The following is a 15,022-nucleotide window of genomic DNA, read 5'->3' as shown; positions in this document are numbered from 1 at the left end:
ATACTAACTAGACAGGTGTTGGTAGATATAACATAGCAGAGTGTTGATACTAGACAGGTGTTGGTAGATATAACATAGCAGAGTGTTGATACTAGACAGGTGTTGGTAGATATAACATAGCAGAGTGTTGATACTAGACAGGTGTTGGTAGATATAACATAGCAGAGTGTTGATACTAACTAGACAGGTGTTGGTAGATATAACATAGCAGAGTGTTGATACTAGACAGGTGTTGGTAGATATAACATAGCAGAGTGTTGATACTAACTAGACAGGTGTTGGTAGATATAACATAGGAGAGTGTTGATACTAGACAGGTGTTGGTAGATATAACATAGCAGAGTGTTGATACTAACTAGACAGGTGTTGGTAGATATAACATAGGAGAAAGTGTTGATACTAGACAGGTGTTGGTAGATATAACATAGCAGAGTGTTGATACTAGACAGGTGTTGGTAGATATAACATAGCAGAAAGTGTTGATACTAGACAGGTGTTGGTAGATATAACATAGCAGAGTGTTGATACTAACTAGACAGATGTTGGTAGATATAACATAGCAGAGTGTTGATACTAGACAGGTGTTGGTAGATATAACATAGCAGAGTGTTGATACTAGACAGGTGTTGGTAGATATAACATAGCAGAGTGTTGATACTAGACAGGTGTTGGTAGATATAACATAGCAGAGTGTTGATACTAGACAGGTGTTGGTAGATATAACATAGCAGAGTGTTGATACTAGACAGGTGTTGGTAGATATAACATAGCAGAGTGTTGATACTAGACAGGTGTTGGTAGATATAACATAGAGAGTATTGATACTAGACAGGTGTTGGTAGATATAACATAGCAGAGTGTTGATACTAACTAGACAGGTGTTGGTAGATATAACATAGCAGAGTGTTGATACTAACTAGACAGGTGTTGGTAGATATTACATAGCAGAGTGTTGATACTAGACAGGTTTTGGTAGATATAACATAGCAGAGTGTTGATACTAGACAGGTGTTGGTAGATATAACATAGCAGAGTGTTGATACTAACTAGACAGGTGTTGTTAGATATAACATAGCAGAGTGTTGATACTAGACAGGTGTTGGTAGATATAACATAGCAGAGTGTTGATACTAGACAGGTGTTTAGAACCGGCAGTCACCATGTCCTTCCTACATTTATACACTTTGTTCAGAGATTCAGAAAAAGACTAGCATACTATACTATACACTGTTGCCTTGACTGGCATCCGTGATCGCCTTGACTGGCATCCGTGTTAGTGTTTGACTGGCATCCGTGTTCGTCTTGACTGGCATCCGTGTTCGTCTTGACTGGCATCCGTGTTCGTCTTGACTGGCATCCGTGTTCGTCTCGACAGGCATCCGTGTTAGAAAGTAAAATGAGTGTTAAATCCACACTAGCCTTGTGCGGCCAGTAGAGGGGGGTATTGTCGCAGCCTCTATGGCTCAGGGACTTTCTTGATAAAGCTTCTCAGGGTAGTAGGGCTGATCTAGGATCAGGTCAACCCCCCTCCCTGTCCATTCATCATTAACTAAAAAGCAAAAACTAATCTTGATACCTTTTGTTCATGTGAGTAAATGATAGCTGAAAAACAATACCTATCTTGAAGAAAAGCAAGTCATCACATCGAGTTATGGTTCGGCCCTAAGTCTTTAACTCTACATTAAATTGTGTTTCAAAATGTTTCAAGTGTATTTTTTATTTTATTCACAAGATACACTGTTTTTCCAACAACTGTGATGCTCAATTAACTTAATTTGTTCTGACAGCAAATAATGTAGAAATCAATAAAAGGACACTTCTGGCAGTGTAGTAATAAAGACCAGCTTTATTTTGTCATTATCAGAATACGAGGCAGCCTAATGGTTAGAGTGTAGAGGTGGCAGGGTAGCCTAGTGGTTAGAGTGTAGAGGTGGCAGGGCAGCCTAGTGGTTAGAGTGTAGAGGTGGCAGGGTAGCCTAGTGGTTAGAGTGTAGAGGCGGCAGGGTAGCCTAGTGGTTAGAGTGTAGAGGCGGCAGGGTAGCCTAGTGGTTAGAGTGTAGAGGTGGCAGGGCAGCCTAGTGGTTAGAGTGTAGAGGTGGCAGGGTAGCCTAGTGGTTAGAGTGTAGAGGTGGCAGGGTAGCCTAGTGGTTTGAGATATAGAGGCGGAGGGATAGCCTAGTGGTTAGAGTGTAGAGGTGGCAGGGTAGCCTAGTGGTTAGAGTGTAGAGGTGGCAGGGTAGCCTAGTGGTTAGAGTGTAGAGGTGGCAGGGTAGCCTAGTGGTTAGAGTGTAGAGGTGGCAGGGTAGCCTAGTGGTTAGAGTGTAGAGGTGGCACCGGGTCAGCCTAGTGGTTACAGTGTAGAGGTGGCAGGGTAGCCTAGTGGTTAGAGTGTAGAGGAGGTAGGTAGCCTAGTGGTTAGAGTGTTCTGAGGTGGCAGGGTAGCCTAGTGGTTAGAGTGTAGAGGAGGTAGGTAGCCTAGTGGTTAGAGTGTAGAGGTGGCAGGGTAGCCTAGTGGTTAGAGTGTAGAGGTGGCAGGGTAGCCTAGTGGTTAGAGTGTAGAGGTGGTAGGGTAGCCTAGTGGTTAGAGCAAAAACCAATCTTGTAGAGGTGGTAGGGAAAAACAATAGCCTAGTGGTGAGAGTGTAGAGGGGGCAGGGTAGCCTAGTGGTGGCAGGGTAGCCTAGTGGTTAGAGTGTAGAGGTAGATGGCAGGGTAGCCTAGTGGTGAGAGTGTAGAGGGGCAGGGTAGCCTAGTGGTGGTAGGGGCAGCCTAGTGGTTAGAGTGTAGAGGTGGCAGGGTAGCCTAGTGGTGAGAGTGTAGAGGGGGCAGGGTAGCCTAGTGGTGGCAGGGTAGCCTAGTGGTTAGAGTGTAGAGGTGGCAGGGTAGCCTAGTGGTGAGAGTGTAGAGGGGGCAGGGTAGCCTAGTGGTGGCAGGGTAGCCTAGTGGTTAGAGTGTAGAGGTGGCAGGGTAGCCTAGTGGTTAGAGCGTTGGACTAGTAACCGGAAGGTTGCAAGTTCAAACCCCCGAGCTGACAAGGTACACATCTGTCATTCTGCCCCTGAACAGGCAGTTAACCCACTGTTCCTAGGCCGTCAGGGAAAATAAGAATTTGTTCTTAAAACTGACTTGCCTAGTTAAATAAAGGTTAAAGCTAAAAAAATACTTACATTTTTTTTTTTACATCTTCTGTTTTCATTAAGAAGTGATTCTTGGTATTTCAACACTTCACGTTATATTCACAGTGTTGACTAATTTAATCTATTTGCGAATCACACAACTCCTCACACTAACTAGTCTGTCTGCACACAGAAAACAACTAGCCAGAGTTACTGTACCAATGAAGGACAACCATGGAGGGATCTAGCAGAATGGGGAACGCCACCAAAAGCTACCATTCTTTTCTCTCACTTAAACCAACGGTAGTTTGAAACAGAGACATCACCCTTTCATTGTTTTATCATTTGTTATGGGTGTAATTGAAGGGCATTTGAAAATGTTGCCATGGTTTTTGTCCTAAACACAGTCCTGGTTTGACACATGCATGACTGAGAAATCACAGTATATGGTTTGAATACTGTAGACTACCTGGTGATGGTCATCAACCAGAGGTTTGAATACTGTAGACTACCTGGTGATGGTCATCAACCAGAGGTTGGAATACTGTAGACTACCTGGTGATGGTCATCAACCAGAAGTTTGAATACTGTAGACTGGTGATGGTCATCAACCAGAGGTTTGAATACTGTAGACTACCTGGTGATGGTCATCAACCAGAGATGTGAATACTGTAGACTACCTGGTGATGGTCATCAACCAGAGGTTTGAATACTGTAGACTACCTGGTGATGGTCATCAACCAGAGGTTTGAATACTGTAGACTACCTGGTGATGGTCATCAACCAGAGGTTTGAATACTGTAGACTACCTGGTGATGGTCAATCAACCAGGAGGTTTGAATACTGTAGACTGGTGATGGTCATCAACCAGAGGTTTGAATACTGTATACTACCTGGTGATGGTCATCAACCAGAGATGTGAATACATTTAGACTACCTGGTGATGGTCATCAACCAGAGATGTGAATACTGTAGACTACCTGGTGATGGTCATCAGCCAGAGGTTTGAATACTGTAGACTACCTGGTGATGGTCATCAACCAGAGGTTTGAATACTGTAGACAACCTGGTGATGGTCATCAACCAGAGATGTGAATACTGTAGACTACCTGGTGATGGTCATCAACCAGAGGTTTGAATACTGTAGACTACCTGGTGATGGTCATCAACCAGAGGTTTGAATACTGTAGACTACCTGGTGATGGTCATCAACCAGAGGTTTGAATACTGTAGACTACCTGGTGATGGTCATCAACCAGAGATGTGAATACTGTAGACTACCTGGTGATGGTCATCAACCAGAGATGTGAATACTGTAGACTACCTGGTGATGGTCATCAACCAGAGGTTTGAATACTGTAGACTACCTGGTGATGGTCATCAACCAGAGGTTTGAATACTGTAGACTACCTGGTGATGGTCATCAACCAGAGGTTTGAATACTGTAGACTACCTGGTGATGGTCATCAACCAGAGGTTTGAATACTGTAGACTGGTGATGGTCATCAACCAGAGGTTTGAATAGACTGGTGATGGTCATCAACCAGAGATGTGAATACTACCTGGTGATGGTCATCAACCAGAGGTTTGAATACTGTAGACTACCTGGTGATGGTCATCAACCAGAGGTTTGAATACTGTAGACTACCTGGTGATGGTCATCAACCAGAGGTTTGAATACTGTAGACTACCTGGTGATGGTCATCAACCAGAGGTTTGAATACTGTAGACTACCTGGTGATGGTCATCAACCAGAGATGTGAATACTGTAGACTACCTGGTGATGGTCATCAACCAGAGATGTGAATACTGTAGACTACCTGGTGATGGTCATCAACCAGAGATGTGAATACTGTAGACTACCTGGTGATGGTCATCAACCAGAGGTTTGAATACTGTAGACTACCTGATGGTCATCAACCAGAGGTTTGAATACTGTAGACTACCTGGTGATGGTCATCAACCAGAGATGTGAATATTGTAGACTGGTGATGGTCATCAACCAGAGATGTGAATATTGTAGACTGGTGATGGTCATCAACCAGAGATGTGAATACTGTAGACTACCTGGTGATGGTCATCTTGAACCTCAAAAGGAAATGAATTGGTTTGACCAAAATTATCAACCACTTTTCAGAGTGTTCTGACTCAAGTTAAGATCCCAGGAGACTTTTGTAATAAAAATAATAAATAAAAAATAAAATGTATAACATGTTCAATGGCTTTGTGTTTTAATAATCAGATGTGAAACTTTAAAACTGGATTGTTATCATCTTGGTAATATCTTGGAGGTAATATCTTGTAATATCTTGGACGTAATATCTTGGACGTAATATCTTGGACGTAATATCTTGTGTTTTTACGTAATATCTTGGATAATCTTTGTAATATCTTGTGTTTTACCATATCTGTGTCCGAGAATTCAATCAAATCAAAAAACACATTGAAATTGACTGTCATGGGTAATACAACGGTTTTTTTTTTTTGTTCATTAGGGTGAATTAACTTTCACTTTTACGAGCATTAGAGTACACGAGAGAACCAAATCTATACATTTATTCTCATTCACCACACTGAAAGATCGCCAAGGACTGTTTACCATCTTGGCAAGCGGTGTCGGAGTGTCACGTCTCGGACCAACTGGCTCAGAGACAGCTTCTACCACCAGGCCACCAGACTGCTGAAAAGTTCAACCTAGTCGTCTCCCTGCACAGATCTGCACCTAAGAGACTATATGCACCATAGATATAATTTGCACCGACTACCAACACAATCAACCCTTACACACAAACAAACAGACACGCAAACACACAGTCTTGTTTTACTAACCTTGTGCAGAGACACAATTGATTCCCATTTAAATCACATTTTCCCTAACCCTAAACCTTACCCTAACCCTAAACCTTACCCTAACCCCTAAACCTTACCCTAACACCTAAACCTTATCCTAACCCCTAAACCTTACCCTAACACCTAACCTTACCCTAACCCCTAAACCTTACCCTAACACCTAACCCCTAACCCTAACCCCTAACCCTAAACCTTATTCTAACCTCAAAACAGAACAACCCTAAACCTTACCCTAACCCCTTAACCCTAAACCCCAAAACATAACAACCCTAAACCTTATTCTAATCCCAAAACATAACAACCCTAAACCTTATTCTAACCCCAAAAACATAACAACCCTAAACCTTATTCTAACCCCAAAACATAACAACCCTAAACCTTACCCTAACCCCAAAACATAACAACCCCTAAACCTAACCCTTAACCCCTACCCCAAAACATAACCGTAACCCTAAACCTAACACCTTAATCCTAAACCTAACCCCTTAACCCTAAACCTAACACCTTAACCCTGAACCTAACCCCTTAACCCTAAACCTAACCCCTAACCCTAACCCCAAAAAATGTAACCTTAACCCTAAACCTAACCCCTTAACCCTAAACCTAACCCCTTAACCCTGAACCTAACCCCTTAATCCTAAACCTAACCCCTAACCCTAACCCCAAAATGTAATCTTAACCCTAAACCTAACCCCTAATCCTAAACCTCCCTAACCCCAAAATGTAACCTTAATCCTAAACCTAACCCTTAACCCTAAACCTAACACCTTAACCCTGAACCTAACCCCTTAACCCTAAACCTAACCCCCTAATCCTAACCCCTTAACCCTAAACCTAATTCCATCCCTAATAATATCATTTTTTCTTGTGGGGACAAAATGTCCCGAGTTGGTCAACTTTTTGTTTGTTTACCATTCTTGTGGCTCCATGTCCACACCCACCCACACACACACACACACACACACACACACACACACACACACACACACACACACACACACACACACACACACACACACACACACACACACACACACACACACACACACACACAGTCAATGCTACTGTTTTATTATATACTATAAATTTACTACCCACTTTATATTTGTAAATACCTACCTGGTCTCAATATACTACCTGGTCTCAATATACTACCTGGTCTCAATATACTACCTGGTCTCTTACTTCTACTACTTGTTATATTACATGATCATTGATGAAATGTTCTGCGTTGTCGAGGGAGCTCTAAAACACAAAGTATTTCACTGCACTTTTTATACCTGCTGGAAAAGGTGTACGTTACAAATACGATTAGATTAGACAGTATCTCAATCTGTAGCTCTGGTCAATCGCAAGTCACACTAACATTTTGGACCACAACTACTCAACTTGTAGTCTCGGACAGCGAAGCGATGTCTTATCAGAGAGAAGAGAACCCCTTTGTGTTGTACCCACCACCACTCAGACCATATGAGACCTGAGACACAGAGCAGTCTGGGAAGAAGTTGGGAAAGGCCAGAGTGCACAGTGAGTTACTATCCTCTGTAGACCCTGTCGCAGAGGAGTCAGACACAGGGTGACAGTACAGGGGTGTCTGTGTTCCTGGGCCCGTCCGTGCGCCCTCTCCTGATTGGCAGTACAGGGGTGTCTGTGTTCCTGGGCCCGTCCGTACGCCCTCTCCTGATTGGCAGTACAGGGTGTCTGTGTTCCTGGGCCCGTCCGTACGCCCTCTCTCTGATTGGCAGTACAGGGGTGTCTGTGTTCCTGGGCCCATCCGTACGCCTCCCCTGCCTTCTTAGAAGGAGAAGAGGTAATCCAGCAAGGCTCTGTATACAAGAATCCTCCCACTAGATGGTGAGGGTCGTGAGGGCGATACCTGGTCTGTTATGTCCTGAGTCTGCTGGTGCTGGAGGATCCTACTGGGCAGGCCCCGAGTCTGAAACATGTCCTGGTCGAGGATCCTACTGGGCAGGCCGCGAGTCTGAAACACGTCCTGATCACTGAGCATGTTACAGTAGTCCGGCCCCAGCAGGTCAAAGAAGTCCGGGTTCCCCCCTCCCCGTTCCAGATCACCCAGGAACATGCCCGAGGTGGACGTGACTCGAGAGGTGGTCGTGTTGGCCGGCTCAGTGAAAAAGGATGGGGGAAGGTTACGGTGCCTCAGGGGAGGCTTCTTGGCTCTCTCCCCCTTGACAGGCTCCTTGACAGAGTTAAAGAGGGCAGCCAGGCTCTTGGTCTGGAGGTTGGCCTGTAGCCCGTCCCGCTTGTGGACGGGTTTGCCTTGCTGGAATGGGCTGGGCTGGGTCTGAAGTTGGGTCTGAAGTTGGGTCTGAAGCTGGGTCTGGGTCTGGGTGGGAAAGCCAGAGACTTTTCTCCTGTTGGCCCCTGGAGCTGCTGCTGGGTTCCCTGTTGGACTGATGAAGCCTGTACATCTCTTGATCTGCTTCTGCAGGTACTTGCGGTGGTTGACTTTCCTTTTGGACTTGACTGGCTTGTCTAAAGCCAGTTTGATGTTGCTGGAGGCTGAGTCTATGAAGCTGAGCAGATTCCTGGTGGTTTCCTGTATCCTCCTCTCTCCTCACTCTCCTCCAGCGGACTCTCGTCCAGACTTCTGGGTGGTTTCCCTGTATCCTCCTCTCCTCACTCACTCTCCAGCGGACTCTCGTCGAGACTCTGACTCATGTCATACTCCATCATGACCGACCCAGGAAACAGAAGTTTTGCGGAGAGTTCATGATTGCAGTTTGAACAGCCATTACAATTCTGTTTCTAAACACTGCGGCCTCAGTGGCCTCGCCCTCAGCATCCGCTGCTGCTGCTAATCCAAAATATAAAGAGCCTCTTCCTCGTCACAGCATGTCTTCTTGTCCTGTGTCTGGGTAATGTTGGCGCCTACAAGAAGCAAATTAGATATTCGATTTCAGACTGTCACAAGAGACTAGTCCCAGGGTAGCTTCCCAGTGTGCAGAAAATGGTTGAGAATATGTATTCTCAACGTCTTTTTCAACCAAAGATATGTCTTTTCAGCAGTCTTTTTGCTCATAGGGTTTGGTCCAAACCCCTTTAAGCTAGTTGTGAGGCTTGGACATGCAGCTACTGTGAATTCCACTCGTCTCCTCTCCACTTTTCCACTCCACAGTAGAACAGAACAGAGACTGAACTGAGGGAACAGACACTTGTTGTTTGTGGAAAGCAAATCTGACCGAGAGAGAGAGAGAGAGAGAGAGAGAGAGAGAGATCTTTCAGGGGGCGGGGCTAGATGATGTCAGAACATCAAAGGGGAGGGGCAGAGAGACCCCGGGACTTAACTCTTTGCTTACGCCTGACCACCTGCAACTAAGAGAGATTTGTCTGAGCTTCCCCGCTGTGTCTCAAGACAATAGCCAGTGGTAGGGTTGGTTGGATCCCTCTTCCTCCTCCTTTCACTGTTTATGTGTGCTGTGAACCCAAACCGGTCTTATGAAACGTGAATATGTTGGGCTACTATGGAGGTGAAACTAGAATAGCACTTTCAGAGCAATGTAATTCATGTTGTTTTATAATAGTTAGTTAAAATGTAAAATTTCATTTCTAAAAACATTTTCCCTGTGTTATGTATACATTATTTATTTTGTGCTCTTAAAAAAAAATATATATATATATATATATATATATATATATATATATATATTTACGTTATTTCCATGTCTTTATTCATACCAGCTTGATTGTTGGGTTTACAGGCAGGACTTGCTACTTCTACCATCTCATCACACACCGAGAACACACCACACTATGTCATCAAGACCCTACCGTTTACTATTATATATATATATATATAAATATATATAAAATATATATATATATATATAATAATATTATGTTTTCAGAAAGGCTTTTTCTCCATGGGGAAATCCTGGTGCCCAAACAGGTATCTCTATAGTATCTGGGATGAATTATAACTAATCGGTGCCCAAACAGGTATCTATATAGTATCTGGGATGAATTATAACTAATCGGTGCCCAAACAGGTATCTCTATAGTATCTGGGATCAATTATAACTAATCCTGGTTCCCAAGCAGGTATCTCTATAGTATCTGGGATAATTATAACTAATCCTGGTTCCCATGTAGATATCTCTATAGTATCTGGGATCAATTATAACTCTCTAGTATCTGGGATCAATTATAACTCTATAGTATCTGGGATCAATTACAACTAATCCCTGGTTCCCAAACAGGTATCTCTATAGTATCTGGGATCAATTGTATCTCTATAGTATCTGGGATAATTATAACTACCTGGTTCCCAAACAGGTATCTCTATAGTATCTGGGATCAATTGTATCTCTATGTATCTGGGATCAATTATAACTCTGGTGCCCAAACCAGGTATCTCTATAGTATCTGGGATCAATTATAACTAATCCTGGTTTCCCAAGCGGTATCTCTATCCTGTATCTCTATAGTATCTGTTCCCAAACAGGTATCTCTATAGTATCTGGGATCAATTGTATCTCTATAGTATCTGGGATCAATTATAACTAATCCCGGTGCCCAAACCGGTATCTCTATAGTATCTGGGATCAATATCTATTATGGTTCCCAAACAGAGTATCTCTACTGGGATCAATTGTATCTCTATAGTATCTGGGATCAGTATAACCTAATCCCGGTGCCCAAGCAAAGCCCTCTCTATAGTATCTGGGATCAATTATAACTAATCCCGGTGCCCAAACAGGTATCTCTATAGTATCTGGGATAATTCTTAATCCCGGTGCCCAAACATGTATCTCTATAGTATCTGGGATCAATTCCCAAATATAACTCTACCATAAGATAACCTTCCTTCTTGTTCTGTGTCTTAATCTGCTCGTGGAACTAAAGTTGGAAGTTGATTTCTTGTTGGTGCATGGTCATGTTGGTGGAGAATTTAGAGCCAGTAGGAATTTTTGCTCGGTCCTGACAACTATTATAGCCGGGTCTTTGACATACAGCCCTACGGAGTCCTAAAAGCCTCTATTCTCCCCAGCCTCTGAAAGGGAGCTTTGTACCAGGGATTCATTAAAGTGCACCTCAGCCCCACAGTAAAATGGCCCCCCCTCCCCCTCCCTCCTCTGCAATGAACAGTTGTTGAAGGAAAAGCTGGCCAAGGGCTGTTAAATTAAAGGGGAAAATAAGTGTTGGTTCGGTGAAGGAAGACATGTTGACCTTAAATACAGCCTTGGTATGAAACTGCTTGCTGTACCCTGCTTACTCGTCTACTTACTGCGTCCTTTACTCGTCTGCTTTACTGCGTCTGCTTACTGCAGCCGCTTACCGTCCGCTTTTGCGTCCACCCCCTGCGTCTGCCTCGTCCGCCTGCGTCTGCTTACTGCGTCTGCTTTCACCGCTGTGACAATAATACTTTTATGGGAAGTCTCTTGGCTAACATTGAATAGTGAATACCCAGAACACACTGAAAGGTGCAGTATGGGTTCTGGGTCTGCCTGGGGTTTCACTGTGCCAAAGCTTGATCCTGATTTAAGTGGGGGGGCTGGGAAATAGTATCAGGACTTGTGAGAGACGGAAGAATACATAGAGCTGGATGGAGGAAATAGTATCAGGGCTGGTGAGAGAGGGAAGATGGAGGAAATATTATCAGGGCTGGTGAGAGAGGGGAAGATGGAGGAAATAGTATCAGGACTGGTGAGAGGAAGATGGAGGAAATAGTATCAGGGCTGGTGAGAGAGGGAAGATGGAGGACATAGTATCAGGACTGGTGAGAGAGGGAAGATGGAGGAAATAGTATCAGGACTGGTGAGAGAGGAAGATGGAGGAAATAGTATCAGGACTGGTGAAGAGGGAAGATGGAGGAAATAGTATCGGACTGGTGAGAGGGAAGATGGAGGAAATAGTATCAGGGCTGGTGAGAGGGAAGATGGAGGAAATAGTATCAGGGCTGGTGAGAGAGGAAGATGGAGGAAATAGTATCAGGGCTCAGAGAGAGAGGAGATGGAGGAAATGTGATAACTCGGAGCTGGTGAGAGAGGGAAGATGGGAGGCAGTATCAGGGCTGGGTGAGAGGAAAATGTCTGAGAAACTATCAGGGCTAGAGAGAGAGAGAAGGAAGATGGAGGAAATAGTATCAGGGCTGGTGAGAGAAGGAAGATGGAGGAAATAGCCATCAGGGCTGAGAGAGGGAAGATGGAGGAAATAGTATCAGGGCTAGAGAGAGGAAGATGGAGAAATAGTATCAGGGCTGGTGAGAGAGGGGAAGCTGGAGGAAATAGTATCAGGGCTGGTGAGAGAGAGAGAGCTGGAGGAAATGGCTCAGGGCTGGTGAGAGAGGGAAGATGGAGGAAATAGTATCAGGGCTGGTGAGAGAGGGAAGATGGAGGAAATAGTATCAGGACTGGTGAGAGGGGAAGATGGAGGGAATAGTATCAGGGCTGGTGAGAGGGGAAGATGGAGGAAATAGTATCAGGAGGCTGGTGAGAGAGGGAAGATGGAGTATAGATTATTCACACAGTAAAAAAAAAGGGATGTACCTATTTTGAAGATATTTCCATACACTGCCTTGATTGGCTGATAGGATGATCTAGAGCCCACCCACTTACCCAGAAGAACAGTCATTGGTCTATTATAAACAGATCACAGAGAGCAGGTCATGATGTGGGCCAAACCTTCCACTTGAACAGGCTGAAATTCAGGCATATTTTATTTTTAACATCCCCTTACAACAAACATTCCACTATTATCACTTTCACAATTTCAGAGTGTTATTTCACCTCATAGTGTGGAAATATAATTATAACATTTTATTTTTTAACTGCCCCTTTAAATAATTTAGGCTTTTATGAAATAATGTTGGAAATCTTGCTTATGTTATTGCATTTTACAGCCTACACTCTCGGGGCTCTCTCCTCTCAGCTCTCTCCTCTCTCCTCTCAGCTCTCTCCTCTCTCCTCTCAGCTCTCTCCTCTCTGCTCTCTCCTCTCAGCTCTCTCCTCTCAGCTCTCTCCTCTCAACTCTCTCCTCTCTCCTCTCAGCTCTCTCCTCTCAGCTCTCTCCTCTCAGCTCTCCTCTCAGCTCTCTCCTCTCAACTCTCTCCTCTCAGCTCTCTCCTCTCTCCTCTCTCAGCTCTCTCCTCTCAGCTCTCTCCTCTCAGCTCTCCTCTCAACTCTCTCTCTCTCCTCTCTCCTCTCAGCCTGGTCTGAGCTCAGTTGGTATAACTGTTTTTGGTCCTTGCAACAGAATTCCCAGAATGGATTCTTTCTTTTTCCTTTTCTTGAAAGTGCATTTTAAGGCAGTGAATCATTTAGAGCTGGGAGACGGAGAGGAGGGAGAGAGAAGGTTCTGAGCTCTTTGAAAGAAGAAGGGTCATCGAGAAACTGTTATTCTCATGTAAATTGGTGCGGACGGGGGAAAAGGGGGACAGTGAAAGTGATAGTACTGATCTAATTATCTGTGGCCCCAACACCCGGTCTGAATGAGACGCTCAGAATAACTGCTGACATGGAAGCACAATAAACAGGACAACGTAGAGCTTCTGTAAAAAACAAGCTTTTCTCTTCAGGCCTTTATGGGGGGTGTTCTCTCTCCCTCTTCTCTTTCTCCCTCTCTCCACTCTTTCGCTCTCCTCTTCTCTCTCTCTCTGTCTCTCTCCCTCTTCTCTCTCTCTCTCGCTCTCCTCTTCTCTCCCTCTTTTCTCTCCTCTGTCTCTCTCCTCTTCTCTCTCTCCCTCTCTCCTCTCTCTCTATCCCTCTCCCCTCTATCCACTCTCTCGCTCTCCCTATTCTCTCTTTTTTCTGTCTCTCTCCCTCTTCTCTCTCTCTCTCACTCTCTCGCTCTCCCTCTTCTCTCCCTCTTTTCTCTCCCTCTGTCTCTCTCCCTCTTCTCTTTCTCCCTCTATCCACTCTCTTGCTCTCCCTATTCTCTCTCTCTCTGTCTCTCTCCCTCTTCTCTCTCTCTCTCACTCTCTCGCTCTCCCTCTTCTCTCCCTCTTTTCTCTCCCTCTGTCTCTCTCCCTCTTCTCTCTCTCCCTCTCTCCACTCTCTCTCTAACTCCACTCTCTCCCTCTATCCACTCTCTCGCTCTCCCTCTTCTCTCTCTCTCTCTATCCACTCTCTCGCTCTCCCTCTCTCTATCCACTCTCTCGCTCTCCCTCTCTCTCTCTCTGTCTCTCTCCCTCTCTTCACTCTCTCTCTCTAACTCCACTCTCTCCCTCTCTCCACTTGGTCTCTCCCTCTTCTCTCTCTCTCTAACTCCACTCTCTCCCTCTCTTCTCTCTCTCTCTCCACTCCATCTCTTCCTCCTCTCCCATCTCTCTCTTTTCCTCCTCTCCCCCTCCTCCCCTCTCTCGCTTTCTTTTCTCTCTCTCTTTACAAAAAAAGCAGGGTATTTAAAAGAGATATTCATAGCATCTCACACCTCTATTCTTAAATGTCGACAGCAGCAGGCGGGGAAAAAGAGGCAACAGAAATAAATTAATATGACATGATAATTAGGTCACATACAGTATCCGCATTCATGGATCCACCCTCTGGTTCTTTTTTCTAGCACTTCATATCAAACATCAGACAACAATGCCAACAACTTTGTAGTGCACTATCTAGGGTGTCATTTGGGACAACCATTGCGGAGGGAGGATATACCCCGCCCCCCCCCACCACCACCCTCCTCCGCCGTCTAACTCCCAAGCCTTGGTTTTTGTTCTGGCCGGTCATTCAGAGCTACCGGCCTGAAGCTCTGATTCCAGAAACCATACTCTATAGTCACGTTGGAGGAGAGAGGATGAGAGGGGCTGGGCTGGCAGGAAAAACACACATTGAAGAAAAGAGACCAAGGAGATTGATTGATTGATTGATTGATTGATTGATTGATTGATTGATTGATTGTTAACTTGCTGAGATGCAAGACTGCCCAGTAACCCGCATTTACTGTATGGAGGACACAAATACTTAGTGATTACTTATTTTGATGCACAGTGACTTAACAGTCTGTTACTACATAGAAACAGTCTGTTATTACATAGAAACAGTCTGTTATTTACATAGAAACAGTCTGTTAGTGTTATTACATAGAAACAGTCTGTT

At 44.5% G+C, this 15,022-nt stretch overlaps 1 protein-coding gene and 3 long non-coding RNA genes across 6 annotated transcripts; 2 read left to right on the top strand and 2 right to left on the bottom strand.

The window, feature by feature from the left end:
• The first annotated feature begins 1,732 nt into the window (after window positions 1-1,732).
• LOC127918507 (uncharacterized) lies at window positions 1,733-2,318 on the top strand. Its single transcript, XR_008100289.1, has 3 exons — window positions 1,733-1,897; window positions 1,931-2,128; window positions 2,196-2,318. It is a non-coding gene; the product is annotated as an uncharacterized LOC127918507 (long non-coding RNA).
• A 1,242-nt stretch (window positions 2,319-3,560) lies between these two features.
• Window positions 3,561-5,195, top strand: LOC127918506 (uncharacterized). Of its 2 annotated transcripts, none has more exons than XR_008100288.1 (5): window positions 3,561-3,651; window positions 3,734-3,819; window positions 4,206-4,592; window positions 4,960-5,002; window positions 5,164-5,195. It is a non-coding gene; the product is annotated as an uncharacterized LOC127918506 (long non-coding RNA). The 2 variants fall into 2 exon arrangements; XR_008100287.1 differs by having other exon boundaries at window positions 4,917-5,002; window positions 5,164-5,193.
• Window positions 3,781-5,090, bottom strand: LOC127918505 (uncharacterized). 2 transcript variants are annotated; one of them, XR_008100285.1, is made up of 5 exons: window positions 5,063-5,090; window positions 4,679-5,022; window positions 4,183-4,397; window positions 4,054-4,096; window positions 3,781-3,925 (listed from the first exon to the last, which is right to left on the bottom strand). It is a non-coding gene; the product is annotated as an uncharacterized LOC127918505 (long non-coding RNA). The 2 variants fall into 2 exon arrangements; XR_008100286.1 differs by having other exon boundaries at window positions 4,722-5,022.
• A 2,566-nt stretch (window positions 5,196-7,761) lies between the features above and the next one.
• LOC127918508 (protein FAM181B-like) lies at window positions 7,762-8,577 on the bottom strand (the record flags this gene model as incomplete). Its single annotated transcript, XM_052501834.1, is given in 1 exon segment — window positions 7,762-8,577. A coding segment is annotated over 1 exon segment (816 nt), but the record flags the coding sequence as incomplete, so codon positions are not given.
• Window positions 8,578-15,022: the final 6,445 nt, after the last annotated feature.

Source organism: Oncorhynchus keta, unplaced genomic scaffold (assembly GCF_023373465.1).
Source record: "Oncorhynchus keta strain PuntledgeMale-10-30-2019 unplaced genomic scaffold, Oket_V2 Un_contig_14353_pilon_pilon, whole genome shotgun sequence".
NCBI lineage: Eukaryota > Metazoa > Chordata > Actinopteri > Salmoniformes > Salmonidae > Oncorhynchus > Oncorhynchus keta.
This window is presented reverse-complemented; position numbering and strand designations above follow the sequence as displayed.